At 41.9% G+C, this 25,194-nt stretch overlaps 1 protein-coding gene across 14 annotated transcripts in view; it reads right to left on the bottom strand.

Annotated features, from left to right (window-relative positions):
- dcaf6 (DDB1 and CUL4 associated factor 6) overlaps positions 1-25,194 on the bottom strand; it is a 111,887-nt gene that overhangs the window by 36,180 nt on the left and 50,513 nt on the right. For 5 of the 14 annotated variants that reach the window (XM_033033024.1, XM_033033026.1, XM_033033025.1 and 2 more), the window contains 2 exons: positions 15,473-15,652; positions 3,473-3,529 (listed from right to left, as the gene is read on the bottom strand). The exons of 4 other annotated variants lie outside the window; for them this stretch is intronic. In XM_033033024.1, coding sequence (XP_032888915.1) covers positions 3,473-3,529; positions 15,473-15,652 — 237 coding nt within the window. The remainder of the gene's footprint in view (positions 1-3,472; positions 3,530-15,472; positions 15,653-25,194) is intronic. 5 more of the 14 variants (XM_033033032.1, XM_033033034.1, XM_033033033.1 and 2 more) reach the window with 2 other exon arrangements.

Below are 25,194 nucleotides of genomic sequence, written 5' to 3'. Positions count from 1 at the left end.
TAATTATTACTATGTATAAAAATGAATATTAGTTAATTATGTTGTTAATGTTATAAATTCAAAAAAATTCTCATAATCAATCTATGATCAGTTTAATTAATAGATTAACAATATTAAATAATAAGAAAAGGCACTAGAATATTTTTGGAATTTAAGCAGCAAAAGAAAATAATGATTCTCCACTCCCTGATACTGAGCAAAAGGCACCGATAAATGGGAACAGAATCTTACCTACATTAAAGATACAAATGTTTATTTACAGACTGAACATTAATTGTGAATCCAGGTTTATTTCGTGCATAAAAAGACACAAGGTGCTGGAGTAACTCAGCAGGTCAGGCAGCATCTCTGGGGAACATGGGTAGGTGAAGTTTCAGATTGGGACCCTACTTCAGACTCAAATCGTAAACATTACCCATCCATGCTCTCCAGAGTGCCGCTTGATCCACTGAGCAATTCCAGCACTCAGTGTTTTTGTTGTAATAAACCAGCATCTGCAGTTCCTTGTGTCTATCTATATTTGGTGCATGTTTCATAATTGTTTTCTCTGGTGTGTAGGAAGTGAAACTAAGACCTGTAGCCGCATACTAGTCAGGTTGTCGAACTAGTAATCCAGAGGCCTGGACTAACAATCCACACCCATTTGGCAGTTGGGGAAGTTAAATTAAATGAATCAACTTCATGTGGAATAAAATGCAAGTTTCCGTAACGGTAATGGCGAAACTACTAGGCTGTCATAAGTAAACCTTACCTGGTCTGGCCTATACGACTCATCAGACCTACAGCAACATGGTTGACTCTTAACTGCCCTTTGAAATGGCCTAGCAAACAACTCAGTTCAATCAGGGATGGGCATTAAATGCCAATCTTGCCTATAACCAATGAAGGACTAAAAAAAAAACACACACAAATGTGTATGCTATTTTATTGTAAACTACATTTCAATCTAGTTTCAAATCTTCATTTGATGGTCATTGAAGAGATAAACTCTCCCAAAACATTGCCCAACTTTTTTTCCAGAAGTTGAGAAAGAACCCCAAAGTTATTCATCCCACACCAATAATGTTCCCATTAATCAATACTATTCAGGATAAAGCAGTCATTAATTTTGTCCCTGTGCCTCATGTTAAGAAAATCTAAATGTAAAGGAAGTATAAAATAATATAAAAAGACACAAAGTGCTGGAGTAGCTCAGCAGCTCAGGCAGCATCTCTGGAGAACATGAGTTTCTGGTGTTGAGACTCAAATCCTAAACGTCACCTATCCATGTCTTCCAGAGGTGCTACCTGTCCTGCTGTGTTACTACTGCACTTTGTGTATTTTTTGTAAGCCAGCATCGGCAGCCCCTTCTATTATAAAGCAACATATATCGCTCAGAAGGTGCGCAAGTAACTCAAGACGGTCACACAGCATCAAGTTTGAAGAAAGGTCCTGACCGGAAACGTCATCTATCCTTTTTCTCCAGGGAAACTGCCTGATCCGCTGAGTTACTCCAGCAATGTGTGTCTATCTTTGGCATTAACCAGCATCTACAATTCTTTGTTTCTATACATTGCTAGGAGATAATCTCTGTAATCAATGGAAACTAAGGTTTTTATTAAGACTGCATCTTCACTGAAGGCTAAATTATACCCATACATCGTATAATATCCAGTCCCATTTTTTCCTAACCCATAACATTGAATTTACTACTTATACAATGTTATAACTCAGGAAAGTTACAAGATATGGATCACTGAACGTGTTCATTTAAGTTTGCAGCAACACCACATGGGGAGAAAAAAAACAAAACTGCTTCCAAATCTTAGAACTACCTCTCTTATCATAGAAATTAAAAGGAAGACAACAAAAGGGGAAGAAACTAGTTGATTTTTATAATGCGCTACGAGTTGGGTCAGGAGGAGAGGATTGGATGGAAGAAAGAACATTTACCACTGTTCTAAAAAACAATATTTATCCAGACACAAAAACACCATTAACAATTAAAAGCTAATTAACAAAATTCAGACAGATTTTGCCAGAAATACAAAGGATGTCAGTCTGCATTTGTAATTAATATTTTATGTTTTGATGAACAGAATCGTCATTTTCTCTTATACTCATCTGCTGTATTTGTTTCCAACTTTTCGACTTTTCTTTTCATCGTGGCTACTTCAAAACTGTCCTGTCTGCCTGCCCATATTTCACATCTATCAACTTTCTACTAATTTGGCGCCTGCATCCTATACCATATCAATTCTCACAGCAGTCAGTCTCTCACATGTACAGTATATGCCTTTGCTACCTCAAATTTGATATTTGTATCCTTCAGTTTCCTTCCCCCTCTGGTAGCCTTCTCAAGCTCCTTTGAAAACTCTGCCTTCCTCTAACAAACTTTTTCAAATTTCATAGCTCGACCATTGGTGACTGCCAGCTTCAAAGATCATGGCCTTAACCCTCTGCCAAGGACTCTTGTATGCCCTTCAAAAACCAGTAATTTCAGATTTTGGCCTTTCGGTAAACCTTCTGTCAGATTACCTTCCATGAGGGTGGTGGGTATATGGAACGAGCTGCCAGAGGGTGTCGTTGAGGCAGGTACCATAACAACATTTAAAAGACATTTGGACAGACACATGGATAGGAAAGAATTAGAGGAATATGGTCAAATGTGGGATGGTGCGACCAGCGTAGATGGAATATATAGGTTGGCACAGAGAAGTTGGGGCAACGGGTCTGTTTCTATGCTGTATGACTATGACTCATGAGGTACATTGGAACTAAGTTTTGAATTCAAGGTGTGGTAGTGATGCATAAATGCATAACAAGTATTCTCCTTACCAAAGTATTGCAAAACATTTATCTTTAAAAAAAAAGGCTCATAAGGAGGATAGCAATAGACTAAAGATAGACACAAAGTGCTGGAATAACTCAGCTGGTCAGGCAGCATCACTAGAGAAAAAGAATGGGTGAGGTTTCAGGTCAGGAAGAAGTGCCAAAACACCACCTATCCAGAGATGCTGCCTGATCTGCTGAGTTACTCCAGCACTTTGTGTCTATCTTTGGAATAAACCCACATCTGTAGTTATTTGTTTCTACATGTTATAACAATAGGTTAGTTTGCTCTGTGCTTAACCCACAAGAAACCTGACTCAAAATGGCTGGAAATATAGAAATACATATTTTAATGTTAAAAGCTTTTTCTTTTAAATGGCATTATGAAATTTGTTGTTTATAAAGCTGGCAATATTGAAGAATACAATTGATTCCGTTATTCTCACAGCAGGTAACAAAGAAATCAAAAAAGGTGGACTTTATTAAATGCTTTTCAAATAAAACAGCCCAGAGTGGCCGCAGCTTGCCACCCTGAAACAAAGACATCATGAAACAAAAACAGAAACTGAAAACAAAAAAAAATCTATAGACAGAAGATGAAATCATAAAAGGAACTAATGAAGAAATATGTGTTAAATCACATATCTCTTGCTGAACGCACCCTGTTGCTCATCAAGTGACATGGATCCAAGCTGTTTGTTTACCACAGAAGGGGAATCTGAAACAAAAATTAGATGCAACTTCAAAATTAAATTGGACCTGTAAATTGTAATCCCAAGAAAAAAATGCCACAAAGCTGTGCAATACTTGCTTTTAAAATTCATTTTTTCAAGGTGATAAATTAGGGCTTTGTTGTGAGATAATGAATGTAAATTGGAATAACAATTACAAAAAAAATAATATGCTTCCTCAGATTTAAAACACACAATTTATGTTCAAATAAAGGCTAAATGAATTTCTGTTTCAACTGATTCGTTATTATATAAAAGATTCTGATGTTTGATATTATGATTAGTGTCCTTATGATGAATCTTTTCTATTTAACCGTGCAGGACTCCTGGTTCCATGCCTCAGGATTTGGAACTCATTTCTGCTGGTGAAACCATGAAGTTTAAACCTCGAGACAAACCACAACCTGGCAATGGAATGAAATGGACCAAAACTTAATAGAAGAGATAATTTATCATCTCAACACTCAACTTGACATGTGATACTGAATCTCCTTTTCACCAACATGATTTTTTTTTTGTGCAAAGGAAATACTGAGTGCTGGAGGAACTTGTAGAGGTAATGGACAGGAGATGTTTTGAATCGAGACCGTTGTGCAGACGGCCTTTTTGTGCTTATGCTCTCAAAGTTATGGTCTACTGATTTTCCTCAGATAAGCAGAAATTTGCAGGCGCTTTATATACTACGAAAAGCCTGGAGAATACCAATCTAAATCAACTCCAAAATGGATAATTGTTATATTGTTGTATGATTGCATAGGATCCATTTTGTTAAAGGTGCAAGTCAACCATTTGTACTCACTGTATCACATTCCCCACTAGTGTATTACATTCTGTGTATAAAATATAGATTGTACAATTCAGCTGGACATGGCACGTCGACGATAAAATAGACCTGATGCAATCCACACATTTGATTCTTGTATAATTTTAGTTTAGCTTGGTTTAGAGATACAGCACGTAAACAGGCCCTTCAGCCCACCGAGTCAGCGCCAATCAGCGATTCTCGTACTCTGGAATTCTCTGCCTCAGAAGGTAGTTGAGGCCAGTTCATTAGCTATATTTAAGAGGGAGTTAGATGTGGCCCTTGTGGCTAAAGGGATCAGGGGGTATGGAGAGAAGGCAGGTACAGGATACCAAGTTGGATGATCAGCCATGATCATATTGAATGGCGGTGCAGGCTCAAAGGGCCGAATGGCCTACTCCTGCACCTATTTTCTATGTTTCTATGTTAATAGTACTAGCTGTCAGACTTGGGACAATTTACAATTTTTACCGAAGATAATTAACCTAGAAACCTGTACATCTCTGGAGTCTTGGAGGAAAGCAGAGAAAACCCATGCGGTCAAGGGAGAACGTACTGGCAGCACCCGTAGTCAGCATCAAACCCAGGTCTCTGGCACTTTAAGTCAGAAACTCTACCGCTGTACCACTGTGCTGCCCGCTGGGATAATTGGGAAACGGGACTCTGGGAACAACATGTGACAAAAGTCCAGTGAATAAAATTTCATACATCAGGAATAATGTGAACACTGGACTTGACTCAAAATTAAAATCAATAGTAAGCAGGGAATTGTACAGAAATATGCAATAAGCTGGCTATAATGACTTCACCATTCCAGCCTACGATGAACTGGGAGGCTGATAGCATTATGAGGGCGATTCCAAATACAAGCAGAAACATAAACTGTAAAGAGTTTTCTGCAGGATACCAGTCAGCTACATCCTTTTGTGGACAGGAGGAAAATGACTGAATCAGAGAATAAATTTTAACAAGATCCTTTGCACTTCAAGCCAAAATCGGACCATCGGACCCGCAGATTGAGTTCCAAATCCTGAGGCAGGAACAGGGTGAATCTTTTAATGATTTCCTTCCAAAGCTTGTAAATGCAACCAGAAATTGCAAATTCTGTATATGAATGGAGGTTTAGTTCACCAATACATTTGGTGCTGAACAGACTGAAACTCACATAAAGCTTTAATGGGAAAGGAAGGACAGACTCTATAGGAAGTCACCACTAGATAATTGAAGACAATCAACGTCCAGATTTGTCCCAAGAAAGAAAGCAGGGTTGACGTAATTAAATAACAGGCAAAAGAAAAATAAACCAGAGTGTAAGGAATCTCAGCAGGAGTTACGTGTGCCAAGTCTCCTCACCAAACGTTCACCGACACCACTTCAAGGACAATTAGAGATGGATAATAAATGCCCAAATGCCAAAAAATGAGGAAAAAGACGCACAAAGAAACATTTGGCAACATGGATATAGAGAAAAACATGTTGGGAGAAAGATCAGCTATATTCCAGCAACATCCCAGGAGATTATGTTGGGATCATCCAAGTTAAAAGATTTAAGGAATCAGATCAAGAAAAACAAGGATGAAATGGTCTTGCAGGGAACTCTATTGTTGTAGGTACGTAAACAATTTGCTTATGCGACTTCACTTGCCAGTGCTCTTTATACTGTACATAAAACTTATATTGTTTCATATAGCAGCACAAAGGCAAAAATAAAAATACAGGTCACCCATCATAACTCAGGATAAGATTTTTGAAATATAATTGAAATAAAATGTTCTGGGAACAATATGCAACACAATGAGCTGATCTCCATGCACTTACGGCAGAGCAGATGGAGCAACTTAACATTGAGATAAATCCACAATAGCAAGCATTAGAGTTTACAAAACTGCAATACATTGTGCAATTAATTCATTTCTTCCCCAAGCTTTGTACTTTACAAACAAACAGCATATTGGCAACACAGTGACTCTGCACAGTCTTGGTGGTTAAGATCAGAGGTAATCATTTCTGCAGCACGAATGTGGATATTCTGCAAGAAGCTAAACAGCACAAATGGACAATCCAAAGGCCAATTACTTATTACCTGTCCTCTGATAACAGCCATCAAAACTGGCCGCCAGGAACATAAACTTGCTTCACGAACAATTTATTTTGTAAGATGAGAAAATACAACAGAGAAAAGCTGCTGTCTACTTCTCATGAAGTCTACTTCTTATTCTAAATATATTAAAGTGTTCAGTTTTGATCAACGTGTTATAGGAAAGATGTTGTGAAACTGGAAAGGGTGCAGAGAAGATTTATGAGAAGGGAGAGGTTGAGCAGGCAAGATTTTATACTTTGGAGCGCAGGAGGATGTGGTGATCTGATAGTTGTGTACACAATCATAAGAGGAATAGGTCGGGTAAATGCACAGAGTAGGGGAATCGAGAATGAATTAATAGGAACCTGAGGGGTAACTTTTTTTTTACACAAAAAGGTGTATGGAATGAGCTGCCGGAGAAGGTAATCGAGACAGGTACTATCGCAACGTTTAAGAAACATTTGGACAGGTACATGGACAGGACGGGTTTAGTGGGATATGGCCCAAACAAAGACACGTGGGATTAGTATTGATGGGGCATGTAGGTCGGCGTGGCTGTTGGGCCGAAGGGCATGTTTCCATGCTGTATGACTCTACGGCTTTAATGGTTACAGTTTCATTGTCCATTGGAAGAAACAGTTTTAATTTTCACTAAAGGGCAGACATAACCCATTGAGGTTATTTGATTTATTAGATGAGGAAGCTGTTCTACAATTGGTTGGCTCTCTTATTGTGGTTGGAATATTGTGCAACACACAACGTATGTTTGAGAAGCAAGAGCACAATGATGTTCACAGTCCCGATGGTGTGAACATTTGCAAATCAGAAGGTCACATTCAGAAAGACGATTTATTCTCAAGATGGAATTGATCATTAAAATTTGCAATTTGCAGGAACAAATCATTAATTTGGGAAAACCATTAAAAAAAAATCAGTGGAAGAATTAGTTTGCAGTGAGAGGAGGGTGCAGCACTCCACCAATCAGGTCTTTATGGTAGTGTGGCCAGACGGAAGCCACTCCTCAGTAAAAGGCACATGACAGCCCGCTTGGAGTTTGCCAAAAGGGGTGTTTTCTCTGGTGCTCTGGTCTGATGAAACCAAGATTGAACTCTTTGGCCTGAATGCCAAGCGTCACATCTGGAAGAATCCAGGCACCGCTCATCACCTGGCCACTACCATACCTACAGTGAAGCATGGTGGTGGCAGCATCATGCTGTGGGGATGTTTTTCAGCGGCAGGAACTGGGAGACTAGTCAGGATCAAGGGAAAGATGAACGGAGCAAAGTACAGAGATCCTTGATGAAAATCTGCTCCAGAGCATTCGGGACCTCAGACTGGGGGGGAGGATCACCTTCCAACACAACAACAACCCCAAACACACAGCCAAGACAAAGCTGGAGTGGCTTTGTGACAAGTCTGGAGTGGCTTTGTGACAAGTCTGTGAATGTCCTTGAGTGGCCTAGCCAGAGCCCAGACTTGAACCAGATTCAACATCTCTGGAGAGACCTGTAAATAGCTGTGCATCGACGCTCCCCATCCAACCTGACAGAGCTTGAGAGGATCTGCAGAGAAGAATGGGAGAAATTACACAAATACAGGTGTGCCAAGCTTGTAGCGTCATACCCAAGAAGACTTGAGGCTGTAATCGCTGCCAAAGGTGCCTAAACAAAGTACTCAGTAAAGGGTCTGAAGGGTAAATGTGATATTTCAGTTATTTATTTTTAATTACTTTGCAAAAATTTCTAACACATGTTTTCACTTTTTTATTATGGGGTATTGTGTGTAAATTGATGATTAAAAAAAATGAATGTAATCCATTTTAGATTAAGGCTGTAACGAAACAAAATGTGGAAAAAGTGAAGGGGTCTGAATAGAAACATAGAAAATAGGTGCAGGAGGAGGCCATTCGGCCCTTCGAGCCTGCTCCGCCATTCAATATGATCATGGCTGATCATCCAACTCAGTATCCTGTACCTGCCTTCTCTCCGTACCCCCTGATCCCTTTAGCCACAAGGGCCACATCTAACTCCCTCTTAATACAATACAATACAATTTATTTGTTGTCATTTGAACCTCATTGAGGTTCAAACTAAATTTGGTTTCTGCAGTCATACACACAAGAAAAAGAACCAAGACATAACACAATTTACACAAACATCCATTACAGTGAATCTCCTCCTCACTGTGATGGAAGGCAAAGTCTTATCTCTCCCCTGCACTCCTCATTCTCCTCCCGATGTCAGAGTCAAAGCCCCCGGCGGGCGATGGTAAGTGTCCCGCGGCCATTAAAACTGCGCCAGGTGATGCAAGGCCGTGCTCCGGGTCTTGGTGTTGGAGCCCCCGGCGTGCGCTAGCAAGTCCCACGGCCGTTAAAGCCGCGCCGGGCGATTTAAGGCCCCGCTCCAGGTAATTTTCAACTCCCGCAACTCAGGCGGGAAAAGTCGCCGTTGCGGAAGCCCCGAAAAGCGGTCTCCCAGCAGGGACCGGCAGGCTCCCGGTGTTACTGTCCACCTGACCTGCGGTTGGAGCCTCTGAATCTCTGGGGTCGGGTCGCAGCAGCGCGCCACCACCGCTCCTCCCGCTCCGAACTCGGCCAGCTCCATGATGGTAAGTAGGTCCGCAGCTCCGCGACTGGAGCCCCAGGTCGTTCTGGTTGGAGGCCGCTCCACGGTGCTAGGCCCCAACGACAACGGAGACCCGACAGAGAAAAGGTCGGGTTCTCCGTGCAGGGGAAAGATTTTAAAAGTTTCCCCACGCACCCCCCCACCCCCCGCACATACCCAGTTTAAAAAAAAACTTTAAACTACATTCAAACGAGACAAGAAATAAAAAACGACAGACGGACTGTAGAGGCCGCTGCGACGCGAGTCGTGCCGCCCACTCAAAAAGGAGAAAATAAATAAATAAATAAATAGATAAATAAATAAATATAGCCAATGAACTGGCCTCAACTACCCTCTGTGGCAGAGAGTTTCAGAGATTCACCACTCTCTGTGTGAAATTCACCACTCTCTGTGAGTACTTTCTGAATGCACTGTACTGTCCTGGATCTAGCACATTGATGCCCATCAACATCTCAACTTCCTTGGAAGATTGAGGAGATTCAGTATGTCAATGAACACTCTCTTGAACCTCTGGTGAAGATGAAGAGCTTGGTGAACCTCTTGGTGAAGATGGCGGCGCGTTCAGACGCAGCGGCTTTGCGCTCCCAAGTCCGAGTTAATTCGGAGCAGCCCGGTACCGAACGCGGCTGTGAAAATAAGGTATTTAAAAACCTCAGAACCCCTAGAACCCCTAGGAAGAAACTCATCTCCAGGACGAGGAAATCCAGGACCCGCATCGCAATCCCGACGGGTCGCACATGGAGCCGCACGGAACTGCTCTATATCGGACGTGGCTGCGAGAAACTGGCATGCGAGTACTACAGTACCCTTACCAAAATCCCGATGGAGCTGGGCAGAACAGCCCCCTGGGTCACCACTCCGGAGGGTAGGAGACGGAGCAAGCGCCGGGAGTGAAAGCAGAAACGTGGAAAGCGAGTGAGGGTGCAGGACAGGCTACGGAGGGCTCCACAAAGACCATCGCTCCCAAGCATCTTTCTCACGAATGTCCGGTCACTCACCAACAAGCTGGACGAGGTAAGGCTCTGGATCAACACCCAACGATCCCTGAAAGACTGCTGTGTGCTGATCTTCACAGAGACCTGGCTCAACGTGCTGGTTCCCGATTTGGTTGTGGACCTAACCAACCGGTCACTGCATCGTGCTGATAGAAGAAAGGACTCCGGTAAGAGCAAGGGTGGCGGGCTCTGCATCTACATCAACAATGACTGGTGCATCAACCACACTGCAGTAGAGAGCTACTGTTCCCCAGACCTGGAATACCTACTGCTTAAATGTAGGCCGTTTTACCTGCCTCGGGAGTTTACTGTGGTTATCATCATGGCCATATACATCCCACCACAGGCTAATGCTAACCTAGCGCTAGCACAGCTGCACTCGGCCATCAGTAAGCAGCAGGATGCTCACCCCGACGGTGCCTTCATTGTTGCAGGGGACTTTAACCAGGTCGACCTACGAGCCGCACTCAGCAAATTCCACCAGCATGTGCAGTGCCCTACCAGGGGCTCAAACACGCTGGATAAAGTGTACACCAACATCAAGGACGCTTACAGAGCTCTCCCCTGCCCATCCCTGGGACAATCCGATCACCTCTCACTGTTTCTACTGCCTGCATACAAACCCCTCATCCGCAAGACCAAACCTGCAATAAGGACGGTCAAAATATGGCCCGAGGACACCACCCTACAACTCCAGAACTGCTTTGATCGCACCGACTGGGACCTGTTTGCTCCACAGGCTACCAGTGGTACAGAGGTAGACTTGGAGGAGTACACATCCACTGTGCTCTCCTACATCAACTGCTGTGTGGAGACTGTCACAGTGGACAAGCAAATAAAGATGTTCCCAAACCGGAAACCCTGGATGAACAAGGAGGTTCAGGATCTGCTAAGGGCACGCAACAATGCCTTTAAATCCAGGGACACTTTTGCCTACAGTGCAGCCAGGTCGAAGCTGAACAAAGGCATAAAAAAGGCCAAAGATCCACAGGCAAAGGGTGGAAGACCACTTCAATACCGCGGACACCAGAAGCATGTGGCAGGGTGTCAGGGACATCACTGACTACAAGAGCAGCCCCGCCTGCCCCCACGGTGATATCACACTGGCCAACGAACTAAACATCTTCTTTGCCCGCTTCGAAACTGGCAACACCACCAGGAGTGGAATAGCCCCGGCCATGGCGGAGGGACAGGCCTTAACACTGAGCACTCAGGAGGTACAGTGCGCTCTGCGTAGGATCAATCCACGCAAGGCTGCAGGCCCGGATGGAGTCCAGGGAAGGGTACTAAAGGACTGTGCTGTACAGCTGGCGGAGGTATTCACGAGAATCTTCAATCTGTCTCTATCTCTGGCAACGGTCCCCAAGTGCCTGAAAACAGCCACCATAGTGCTGGTGCCGAAAAAGTCTAAAGTCACCAACCTGAACGACTACCGCCCGGTTGCCCTAACTCCAATCCCAATGAAGTGCTTCGAAAGGCTGGTCCTCTCCCACATCAAATCCAGCATCCCTGCCTCACTGGACTCTCATCAATTTGCATACAGGGCAAATAGATCAACAGAGGATGCCATCTCTCTGGCTCTTCACACTGTCCTGACTCACCTGGACAGACAGGGCACGTACGTGAGGATGCTCTTCATTGACTATAGCTCTGCATTCAATACGGTCATCCCCACCAAGCTCACCACCAAACTCCACCAGCTAGGCCTCAGCTCGCCGATATGCGATTGGATCCTGAACTTTCTGACGGAGCGACCGCAGGCAGTGAGACTGGGCCCGCACCTTTCCTCCACTATCACCCTGAGCACCGGCATACCACAGGGCTGTGTACTAAGCCCCATGCTCTACTCCCTCTTCACTCACGACTGTGTTCCTGCATTTGACACCACCACCATCGTGAAGTTTGCAGACGACACAACAGTGATTGGGCTGATCACCAACGATGATGAAACAAAATACAGAGCGGAGGTGCAGAACCTGGTGGACTGGTGCGCACGTAACAACTTGTCACTAAACACCTCCAAGACCAAGGAGCTGATTATTGACTTCAGGAGGTCACATAATGGAGAATACGCCCCAATCTCCATTTACGGGGAAAGTGTGGAGAGAGTGTCCGGCTTTAAGTTTCTGGGCACTCACATTTCAGAGGACCTCACATGGTCCACCAACACCGCTGCGCTGGTCAAGAAGGCACAGCAACGACTGTTCTTCCTGAGGACATTAAAAAAGACTGGTCTGCCCCAACAGCTGCTGACAACGTTCTACCGCTGCACCACAGAGAGCATATTAACGTATGGCATCTCTGTGTGGTATCTCAGCTGCACGGAGGCGGAGAGGAGAGCTCTTCAGCGCGTCGTTCACAGAGCGCAGAGGATCATTGGGACACAGCTACCAGCCTTGGAGGGCATCTACCACACACGGTGCCTCAGGAAGGCCGTCAGTATCCATAAAGACTCCTCACACCCTTGTAACGGACTGTTTGAACTACTTCCCTCCGGCAGACGTTACAAGGCCTTCTACGCCCGAACCTCCAGACTCAGAAACAGCTTTATTCCCAGAGCTATAGTGGCTCTGAACCGGCCCTGCTGAGTGCCCCCCATCCCCCCTGGACTGTCTCCCTCGGATGGTCACGTCACACAGCTTATTTATTTATTTTACTTTTATTTTACATCGGTTGGAAGCTGCATACTAAATCTCGTTGCACTGACGTGCAATGACAATAAAATATATTATTATTATTATTATTACATGTGTACAGTAGCTAGCATGGTATAGACTAGTTACATCAGGGCCTGGTTCGGCAACTAAAATGCCCAGGAATGAAGGAGACTGCAAAAAGTGGTGAACACTGCCCCGTCTGTCACGGGTACTAACCTTCCACCACTGAAGGGATCTATAGGAGACACTATTTCAAAAAGGCATCCCGCATCAAGGACTCACACCACCTTGGCCACGCTCTCTTCACTCTTGTCATTGGGAGGAAGGTATAGGTCTGAAAACTGTAATGTCCAGGTTCAGTGACAGTTTCTTCCCAATACCATTATGCTATTGAACACTATGAACTCCAACTAAACTCCGAACTATGAACTGCCTGGGTTGCACTAGGCACTTTGGGGTTTGTTTTGCTTTTGCATTATATATTTATTAATGTATTCAACTTTTCTTTCGATTGTTTACTATATAACCTATTGAGTACTATGTTTACAAACCTGTCGTGCCACTGCTGCAAATAATAATTTAATTGTTCCTTTTCGGTACGTACTTTATGACAATGAAACACTCTTGAACTATAATACATAAACCATAAGATAAGAGACAAAAATACATTACTGGAAAGAAGGGGGACAGGGCAAGCGGGGGGAGCTCTGTCCGAGTGACATTCACACAGTGCAAAGCCATTGGCTTGAAGGGCCGAATGGCCTACTCCTGCACCTATTGTAATTCAGACACACACTGCGATGAACAGGAAGGTTGGTGCTGCAATTAAGAAGGCTAAAGCACAGTGTACGGTAAGTTCTTTAAAAGAGGTGGGGGGGAAGGAAGGAGTGGAGACAACTTTTAAGAAGCCAGATATACACGGCTGTGAAGCTCGGCGGACATTCGAGGGTAGAGCCACCCAGCCGTGTGGGCGGCCCGGTGCGGGGCGGAGACGGTGCTCCGGCGGCTGAGGCGGCGTTCTGGCGGCGGCGACCTGGATCTGGGGCTCGGCCGCGGGCCAGTGGATGACAATGTCGGGAGCTCGCAGGTCACAGGCTGGTGCCTGTTTTCCGGAGCTCCCGTTGCAACAGCTGCGTCCGCTGGACTGGAGGGCGGCAGCTTCGACCACCCCCGGGCCGCGGAGCTTGAACCGCGGGACTGATACCATCGCCCGGTGGGGTATCGCCTCGGCGCAGAGGGAGAAGAGGAGGGAAGAGACAGTAACTCTAAGACTTTTTCCTCCATCACAGTGAGGAGGTGTTTGGTGAACTCACTGTGGTGAATGTTAATTTGTGTTTATTGTGTGTTGTTATTATTACATGTATGGCTGCAGGCAACAGCATTTCGTTCAGACCAAAGGTCTGAATGACAATAAAGGAAATCTAATCTAATCTAAAAATTTAACATTACCGGTAGGTTATCCTTGGTTCTGAAAACTACTGCTTACGGTTTTTTTCCCCCCCCCCAATGAGCTAATGAAATTCACCGGTCAGCACCGGCTACAACCTACGAGAACATACGAGAACCTTCGACTTCCTGGCGACCCACCGACGGCACGAGAATTCTCGCTACACTCCATGGCAGCTTCATTCTGGTCACCGCTAATTTTTCAACATGTTGAAAAATTTGCGGCGACCATAATGAGGCCGCGACTAGTTCCCAGAATGTGGGAACACCTCACGACCAGGAAGGCGGCACCCCGGCAACCACCCGCGGACATGTGGCGACCATATGGCGACTGCATAGTCTCCTGCAGTCGCCTAAAAAGTCGCCTAAATGGGACAGGCCCATAAATGGTGCAGAACACTCATAATTACCTCAGAAAACATCACTTCAGAAGTGATCACCACTGATATAAAGTCAATCAATGTATTAGACCTTATTCTATCTCCTCATTATATGTTCAGGTATCATTGAATGCTGGTTTTCATTCTTCTGCATGTCATTTATCAGAAACGTCAACCCCATCACGCAGCCAGAACATGCATTGGCCACAGAAACATTTGAAAGTATAATCAACTCCTGGAGAAGGACTTTTGTGTGTGTTTTAACTCTACATATTTCACTTTTCAGTTCTCAACAATGAGGCAAGAAAAATATTTTGCTGTAACACTTAAATATTCAATTTCTGTATCTCTTTAATGCTGTGAAAGACAAGTTAAACTAAGTTTAATAGTCTGCTTAATGTAGCTACTTTTCACAACTGAATTCATTCAGTTGCAATTTATACTTGCATTATCCGATTGTGGTTACAACTCCAAACATATAAAAAAAGTTGCTGGTCTACCCTTCCCCCAAAAATACAGTAATTTTTCTCAGACAAGAAGTCTATTTAGATTTCGGTACATTTTGAATATTTACTAAATGGAGGGAACTGAGGTTTTATGGATTAAATCAGTCAGATAAAAAAAAATTATACTAATAATTCTACAGTATTATCATTGTACCCAAAAGGAACAAAAAATTTTTTTTACCTGCAAACACAAGATAGGCCTATTTAATTATTTTGAGAAGCCACAATACATTTATTTATGTAGGTGTCTATGCCACCTCTGGTCATTTCCATGATTATATATTTTTTCTTGGATGCTATTGTTAAAAAAAGCTTAGCACATTAAATGGCAATGCTACAGAATTAATTTCATTAACTTGTAAGTATGGAGCAAAATAAGGAAAGTAATGGGAAAAATATAATATCTATTTTCTAGGATAGATTTGAAAGCAAACAGCAACCTGAGATATTAGGAAGCAGTGAGGAGCCTTCATGGGTGACATGATCAGAGGCAGGCTGTGAGGAAGACTTCTTTGCCAGATCCTGCTGTTTCTGTTGTTCAGCCTTCAAAAGTCTCAGTTGCTGCAGTCGTTTACTGACTAAACTTACCCCGAGAGATCGAGTGGACTGAGCTCTTAGTTCTGGCACAGACAGAAACAGTTAATGACAGAAGCAAAAGGAAAGTTAAATGTAAGAAAAAGTCAAAAGAAAAAAAACCCAGTTCATTGAAATGTAAACATTTATATCAAAAAGACAAAGATTAGAAAAGAATATCAGTGACTCTCCATTGTGAATCCTACATGGATCTTGAGATAAAGTGATGCCCTTTGATTTAGCATGACTTACTGTCAAGCAATCATAAAATAGGGCACAATAAAAATCAGAACTAAAAAATGTGACATAATAACCAGTGGATTCCCATGATGTTTATCTCTGGTGCATTTATGGTCTTGTCGATGATTTTGTTTGTGTGTTTTATAACAGCAAATTTTAAGAACATTGACATGGTAACAGCAAAATTGAACAGCACATGATTACAAAAAAAGGCAAATAAAGATGGGTGTGTTACCAAAATAACTCTTCTTATTTTCCACCTCTAACAAGGAATTACACAGTTGTCTTTAAGGAATGTAATCAACTGATTCTGGTGGTACTTTTTATTTTTAACATTTAACCAATCATTGGAAAATTCAACACATTCTCCATGTACCTGACAGCTATTTACAGACCTCTTCACCATCTCCAAATTGCCATGCTGTATGGTAAACCAATGTTCAGTATTTGATAGCCAAGGATCTCCAACTAAATGCTGGAAATTTGTCATTAAATTAACCTTTGGCTGTGTCTAACTTCTTGCTCACATCCAGATAATTTACTGTGCTTCTCAATGTAGGTGTAATCCGCTTGGGGGTGGCCCGATACAGTCCCATTTTGTTTTTAATAATAATCGCTTCTGAAGAACCTTATAAATTTGTTTTAAAATCTACCGGTATATAGAAATCGTTTGCAAGCACATCCTTACCTAACATAGCAATGATATTAAAAAAATTGAACTAGAGCAGTCAGACATAATCTTTTAGATCGACTGATACTTGTCACGTGCTCTGACACCATCTTTTATGATGGATTCCAATAACTTCACCACTACTGGTATGGAATTGTCAGTCTGTAATTACCTGGTTTGTTCTGCCCCCTTAAATAATGAAATCACTTTTGCAATTTTCCCAGCTGAAGGCATAATACCCAAATTTAAAGAGCTACGGTTAATTATGACAACTCTTTCCTTGATTAGCTTTTTGTAATATGCTTTATAAATTTGGATTCCAGGGATAATTAATTAACTGGGTTAGGGAACTTTATGGAGATTCAACACTATGTGTCTTTCAGTGATCTCTGTATTTATAATTCACACTTATTTATCATTTAGTTGTACTGTGCCTTCGTCGCAGCTACATTGTACATATAGCAAATTAACATACACATTAACTGAAAAAAGTATTAGTTGAAAATAAATCAACCCAACCTTTCTGCTTGCATTATATCAGATATAAAACCAGATACTATATACTATATAATCAGTGTCGTGATTATAGCAGTAGAGCCTTTGAAACACAACGGGTTAAACAGACAGTGTCAGCCAAAATTGAGTTGTCAGCTAACAACCATATGCATGCTTTTCAGCTAAAGTAACAGCGCCACTTGTCAAGCTTGCTGCTTTATTAATAGTTTTCCTGTATTTTGCTTTAATAAAGATAGTTGTTTGTAACCCCAAATGTTCTTTCTCCATTCATTGATCTGAATCCTGGAAACCAGCTTATATTCCATTACATTCTTCTATCAAAGCAGAGCAAGGTACTGGAGTACACCCATTAAATAGGCAGCAGCCACCAAACCCTTCACTCAAGTAAATACACAAATTTAGGAGGTAGAAAGCATACAACACACTCTATACCAAGGAAGAGCCATGGATATAAATGACACACCAAGCATGCATACATTCTGCATTGAATATGTGAAGGATATTTTATGTGAATCATATAGATAACACTAACATTTGCATACAGACCAGAAAATTAAGGTTTATCATACATTATCCCTAAAGCATTATGCATTTACAGTGCTTACCATAATGTTTGGGACAAAGACCCATCATTTATTTATTTGCCTTTGTACTTCACAATTTGAGATTTGTAATAGAAAAAAAAAAAAAAATCACATGCGGTTAAAGTGAACATTGTCAGATTTTATTAAAGGATATTTTTATTTCAGGGCACCATGTTTGGGACACATGGCTTCACAGGTGTTTGTAATTGCTCAGGTGTTTCTAATTGCCTCCTTAATGCAGGTATAAGAGAACTCTCAGCACCTAGTCTTTCCTCCAGGGTCTCAGTATACACAGGTGAAATGATTGCAATATTGTTAGCGGTACAGTGGGTCGAGGATACTAGGCCTTTAAGGACAGTTATTTGCTCAGATTCAGGTTTAGCAATTAAGAGTTTACAGCACAGCCATTCAGACAGTAGACCAGACATTTTGATTGAAATACAACAAACACTATTCAGAATTCAAATGATGGGGCTTACAGTCATATTTTTATGGGTACCAGCACACACTGGCATTAGAGGAAACGAAATGGCAGATAAGGTAGCAAAAGAGGTAGCAAAAAGAAGTAAAATTGATTTAAGTATTAACATAGGTAAAACTGAAATCAAAGACATTATTAAGCAAAGACTGAAGGAAAGATGGCAAAAGCAATGGGATGAAGAGCGGAAAGGACGGTGGTTCTACAGAGTCCAGAGGAAAGTGGGAGAAATGAGATGTGCAGGAAAAAACAGAAAAGAGGAGACAGTAATCTCAAGAATTAGATTTGGACACACTGGTCTGAACAGTACACTTTTTATAATAGGCAAGCATAATACAGGCAGATGTGAATACTGTGGGCAAGAAGAGACAATAGAGCATGTCATTGTACATTGTGAGAGGTATGAGGAGGAGAGAGAACGGATGAGTGAGCAGTTCAGAAAAGAAAGAATACAATTTGATTTGGTAGATATTTTGCAAGGAAGTTCATATAAGTGCTATCAAATCCTGTTGCATTTTCTTAGGGTAACCAATTTGTTCGGAAGGATATAGGTTATTAGTATATGTAATGGTGTTGTTTGATCCACACTCCATACCAGTTGGTGGCGGTAATGCACCAAAAAAGTTGTTTGCCAACCGCCAAAAAACACCACATAGAAGAAGAAGAAGTAGTCTTTCCTCCAGTCTTTCCATCACCTTTGGCAACTTTTATTGCTGTTTATCAACATGAGGACCAAAGTTGTGCCAAAGTCAAAGAAACCATTATGAGAGTGAGAAACACGAATAAAACTGTTAGAGACATCAGCCAAACTTTAGGCTTACCAAAATCAACTGTTTGGAACATCATTAAGAAGAAAGAGAGCACTAGTGAGCTCTCTAATCGCAAAGGGACTGGCAGGCCAAGGAAGACCTCCACAGCTGATGGCAGAAGAATTCTCTCTATAATAAAGAAAAATTCCCAAACACCCGTCTGACTGATCAGAAACACACTTCAGGAGTCAGGTGTGGATTTATCAGTGACCACTGTCTGCAGAATACCTCATGAACAGAAATACAGAGGCTACACTGCAAGATGCAAACCACTGGTTAGCTGTAAAAATAGGAGGCCAGGTTACAGTTTGCCAAGAAGTACTTAAAAGAGCAACCACAGTTCTGGAAAAAGGTCTTGTGGACAGATGAGACAAAGATTAACATATCAGAGTGATGGCAAGAGTATGGAGGAGAGAAGGAACTGCCCAAGATCCAAAGCATACTACCTCATCTGTGAATACGGTGGTGGGGGTGTTATGGCCTGGGCATGTATGGCTGCTAAAGGTACTGGCTCACTTATCTTCATTGATGATACAACTACTGATGGTAGTAGCATAATGAATTCGGAAGTGTATCGACACATCCTATCTGCTCGTTCAAACAAATGCCTCTAAACTCATTGGCCAGCGGTTCATTCTACAGTAAGACAATGATCCCAAACATACTGCTAAAGCAACAAAGGAGTTTTACAAAGCTAAAAAATGGTTAATTCTCAAGTGGCCAAGTCAATCACCCAATCTGAACTTAATTGAGCATGCCTTTTATATGCTGAAGAGAAAACTGAAGGGGACTAGTCCCCAAAACAAGCATAAGCTAAAAGAAGCATAAGCCCACAAAACAAGCATAAACAGAGAATAAGAGAGGGTGGGTTTCTTAAATGTGTATATTTTAATGCTAGGAGCATTGTAAGAAAGGTGGATGAACTCAGAGCCTGGATTGACACCTGGAAGTATGATGTTGTGACGATCCGTGCAACATGGTTGCAGGAGGGCTGTGATTGGAAACTAAATATTCCAGGATTTCGTTGCTTCAGGTGTGATAGAATTGGAGGGGCAAGAGGTGGAGGTGTTGCATTGCTTATCAGGGAAGACATTACAGCAGTGCTTTGGCAGGATAGATTAGAGGGCTCGTCTAGGGAGGCTATTTGGGTGGAACTGGGAAATGGGAAAGGGGTAGCAACACTTATAGGGGTGTATTATAGACCGCCAAATGGGGAGCGAGTATTGGAAGAGCAAATATGTAAGGAGATTGCAGATATTAGTAGTAAGGACAAGGTAGTGATTGTGGGAGATTTCAATTTTCCACACATAGACTGGGAAACACATTCTGTAAATGGGCTGGATGGGTTGGAGTTTGTAAAATGTGTGCAGGATAGTTTTTTGCAGCAATACATAGAAGTACCTACTAGAGAAGGAGCGGTGCTGGACCTCCTGTTAAGAAATGAGACGGGTCAGGTGGCAGAGGTATGCGTTGGGGAACAGTTCAGGACCAGTGATCACAATACCATTAGTTTCAATATAATTATGGAGAGGGTCAGAACCGGACCTAGGGTTGTGATTTTTGATTGGAGAAAGGCTAACTTTGAGGAGATGCGAAAGGATTTTAAAGGAGTAAATTGGGACATTTTGTTTTATGGGAAAGATGTGGAAAAGAAATGGAGTACATTTAAAGGTGAAATTTTAAGAGTACAGAATCTTTATGTCCCTGTTCGGTTGAAAGGAAATAGTAAAAATCGGAAAGAGCCATGGTTTTCAAGGGAAATTGGACACTTGGTTCGGATAAAGAGGGAGATCTACAATAATTATAGGCAGCATGGAGTAAATGAGGTGCTTGAGGAGTATAAAGAATGTAAAAAGAATCTTAAGAAATAAATTAGAAAAGCTAAAAGAAGATATGAGGTTGCTTTGGCAAGTAAGGTGAAAGTAAACCCAAAGGGTTTCTACAGCTATATTAATAGCAAAAGGATAACGAGGGATAAAATTGGTCCATTAGAGAGTCAGAGTGCACAGCTATCTGCAGAGCCAAAAGAGATGGGGGAGATTTTGAACAATTTATTTTCTTCGGTATTCACCAAGGAGAAGGATATTGAATTATGTGAGGTAAGGGAAACAAGTAGAGTAGCTATGGAAACTATGAGATTCAAAGAAGAGGAAGTACTGACACTTTTGAGAAATATAAATATAAATATAAGTCTCCAGGTCCGGACAGGATATTCCCTAGGACATTGAGGGAAGTTAGTGTAGAAATAGCAAGGGCTATGACAGAAATATTTCAAATGTCATTTGAAACGGGAATAGTGCCGGAGGATTGGCGTACTGCGCATGTTGTTCCATTGTTTAAAAAGGGGTCTAAGAGTAAACCTAGCAATTATAGACCTGTTAGTTTGACGTCAGTGGTGGGCAAATTAATGGAAAGGATACTTAGAGATAATATATATAAGCATCTGGATAAACAGCGTCTGATTAGGAACAGTCAACATGGATTTGTGCCTGGAAGGTCATGTTTGACTAATCGTCTTGAATTTTTTGAAGAGGTTACTCGGGAAATTGATGAGGGTAAAGCAGTGGATGTTGTATATATGGACTTCAGTAAGGCCTTTGACAAGGTTCCTCATGGAAGGTTGGTTAAGAAGGTTCAATGGTTGGGTATTAATGGTGGAGTAGCAAGATGGATTCAACAGTGGCTGAATGGGAGATGCCAGAGAGTAATGTTGGATGGTTGTTTGTCAGGTTGGAGGCCAGTGACTAGTGGGGTGCCACAGGGATCTGTGTTGGGTCCACTGTTGTTTGTCATGTACATCAATGATCTGGATGATGGTGTGGTAAATTGGATTAGTAAGTATGCAGATGATACTAAGATAGGTGGGGTTGTGGATAATGAAGTGGATTTTCAAAGTTTAGAGAGAGATTTATGCCAGTTGGAAGAGTGGACTGAAAGATGGCAGATGGAGTTTAATGCTGATAAGTGTGAGGTGCTACATCTTGGCAGGACAAATCAAAATAGGACGTACATGGTAAATGGTAGGGAATTGAAGAATGCAGGTGAACAGAGGGATCTGGAAATAACTGAAAGTGGAATCTCATGTAGATAGGGTGGTAAAGAAAGCTTTTGGTGTGCTGGCCTTTATAAATCAGAGCATGGAGTATAGAAGTTGGGATGTAATGTTAAAATTGTACAAGGCATTGGTGAGGCCAATTCTGGAGTATGGGGTACAATTTTGGTCGCCTAATTATAGGAAGGATGTCAACAAAATAGAGAGAGTACAGAGGAGATTTACTAGAATGTTGCCTGGGTTTCAGCAACTAAGTTACAGAGAAAGGTTGAACAAGTTAGGGCTTTATTCTTTGGAGCGCAGAAGGTTAAGGGGGGACTTGATAGAGGTCTTTAAAATGATGAGAGGGATAGACAGAGTTGACGTGGGTAAGCTTTTCCCACTGAGAGTAGGGAAGATTCAAACAAGGGGACATGACTTGAGAATTAAGGGACAGAAGTTTAGGGGTAACATGAGGGGGAACTTCTTTACTCAGAGAGTGGTGGCTGTGTGGAATGAGCTTCCAGGAAAGGTGGTGGAGGCAGGTTCGTTTTTATAATTTAAAAATAAATTGGATAGTTATATGGACGGGAAAGGAATGGAGGGTTATGGTCTGAGCGCAGGTATATGGGACTAGGGGAGAATACGTGTTCGGCACGGACTAGAAGGGTCGAGATGGCCTGTTTCCGTGCTGTAATTGTTATATGGTTATGTGGTTATACTAAAGATGGCTGCAAAACAGGCCTGGCAGAGCATCACCAGAGAAGTCACCCAGCTACTGGTGATGTCCATGAATGGCAGACCGAGCAGTCATTGCATGCAAAGGATATGTAACAAAATACTAAACATGACTACTTTCATTCACATGACGTTGCTGTGTCCCAAACATTATGGTGCCCTGAAATGAGGGGACTACGTATAAACACTGCTGTGATTTCCACATGGTGAAACCAAAATGTATAAAAATGGTCTTTATTAAAATCTGACAATGTTCACTTTAACCACATGTGATTTTATTGTATTACAAATCTCAAATTGTGGAGTAAAGAGGCAAATAAATAAATTATTGGTCTTTGTACCAAACATTATGGAGGGCACTGTATCTAAAGTAGCACAGGAAGCTTTATCAAAGATGTTTTAGTATAAAATACAGCAAAACTATCAATCTAAGTCAGGAAACAGGTGCCACATTACATAATCAAAAACATCTTTCTCTTCAGGAATACAGAAGACATTTGGACTGGTACATGGACAGGAATGGTTTAGAGTGACTCTACTGAAAACATTCCCACAGCTGCAAACTTCGAGCCAGATTACGGCATAAGTCAAATAGCGGAAGGATATCCTCATTTGAAAATCACTTCATCTATACGTAAACACATTTGGCATTCTATCTAGCTTGACACCCATTTAGAGTTTAGTTTAGATTAGAGACAGCAAGGAAACAGGCCCTTCAGCCTACCGAGTCCACACCAGTCAACAATTATTCATACACAAGTTCTATCCTACACACTAGGGACAATTTACAGAGGCCATTTAACCAACAAACCTGCATGTCTTTGGAATTTGGTAGGAAATCAGAGTACCAGGAGGAAACCCAAGTGGTCACAGGGAGAACGGGTGCAGACAGCACCCATTGTCAGGATCAAACCCAGGTCTCTAGTACTGTAAGGCAGCAGCTCTACTGCTGCGCCACTGTGCCGCCCAAGCAAACGGAATCACATGAACGTCATTACTCCAATAAATCTTTCATGTGATTTTGCCTAGCTTACCTTTCACACTGTTGTCTGTCCAAAAATTAGTCCAATTAAAATTATGAATCAATTGTAGAAGCCAACAACCAGACACTTAAGGCCAAAGGTGGGGGTGGGTGTGAGGAGAGGGCAATAGAGAGTTGGTGGAAGGAGAATTTGAACAGAAGAAAAAAGTCTGGAACTCTTTCCATGCCGTGGAGTGTATCTTTTGTTCCCAACTTGTTCCCGGACCAAGGTGATTTGTAAATGCCCAATTAATCAGGATAGATTAACAGGGTATCCGCAAGACCGTACAAATCTGATTAGTAATCGCATTAAAGGGAAAGTTGTGGTCTGATATCCATAGATTAGTGGAGAGCTTGGGTAGAGGAGATAGGCAGTGAGAGATGTAATTGTCCTTCTTAGTAGTTACAACCCTGTAAGCAAAGTTATGGACATCTCTCCATAGCTGCCTTACAAAGACATAGGAAATCTGCAAAAGTGGTTAAATGAGGAGCTAACCCACCCAAATAAAATCCTTAAATTGCCAATCTACCACAAGCGTGTGGTTTTAATTTGATTAAACCTAGAGATGAATGGTCGGAAGTGGGTTCCTAGACACTCATTATTTTCCTCAATTTAATCCTCATGGCATCCAGGTTCATTAGATTACTTGTGCCAAACCTCCCCCTTACTTTCAATTTGGAAGGAAAGAGTGAGGGGAGACATTCTGGTTCACCCAGAATGTTGCGAAGATGAAATTTGACATCAGAAAAATATTAGCTTAATTCTGCTGTCTGCAACTAACTAATTTATTCTGTGGTCTGCTGATCACCAGAAAGCAAAGAGGTTTTTTGAAGATTTTTCACAAAATACATTAACTTATTTCAGTTCAATATTTGTAACTAAACTTGATGTGAAACATTAAGCCACAATCAATTCTCTTATGGAGTACCACTCTATTCCCATGGATTTCTAACTATCTCTATTCTAGAACTAAACACAAAGTGCTAGAGTAACTCACTGGGTAAGGCAGCATCACTGGAAGACATGGATAGGTGACATTTAGGGTCGGAACCCTTCTCTGACACTTCTTTAGAAGGGTCCCGACCCAAAATGTTGCCTATGCATGTCCTCCAGAGATGCTTCCTGGCCCACTGAGTTACTCCAGCACTTTGTACTTTTGCTCAATTTTCCAGCATCTGCACTTTGTTTCTCTTTGCCATACTCGATCTAATAGTGAATCACTATCGAGTGTCAGTGCAGAACTTCATTACTTTTACACGTAATTTCAAAATAGCAGATTTTATTTTGTTCCAAATTACTCAATCTATAAGCCTTTCACGATGAACAGACTCAGATATATATAGTTGCAAATGAGATTTTCAATCAACTTAAACCTAGTCTTCTGCCCTTAGGTTTGTATTAAAACATAATCTGAATGGTATGGATCGAACTCGATACAAACAGGAATCTAATGTCGTTGAAGAGTTAGGATGCCTTTATTTACTCTGATATAGTCATTTCA

Source organism: Amblyraja radiata, chromosome 14, assembly GCF_010909765.2.
Source record: "Amblyraja radiata isolate CabotCenter1 chromosome 14, sAmbRad1.1.pri, whole genome shotgun sequence".
NCBI lineage: Eukaryota > Metazoa > Chordata > Chondrichthyes > Rajiformes > Rajidae > Amblyraja > Amblyraja radiata.
Note: the sequence above shows the minus strand (reverse complement) of the source record. Positions and strands in the feature narration are given on the sequence as shown.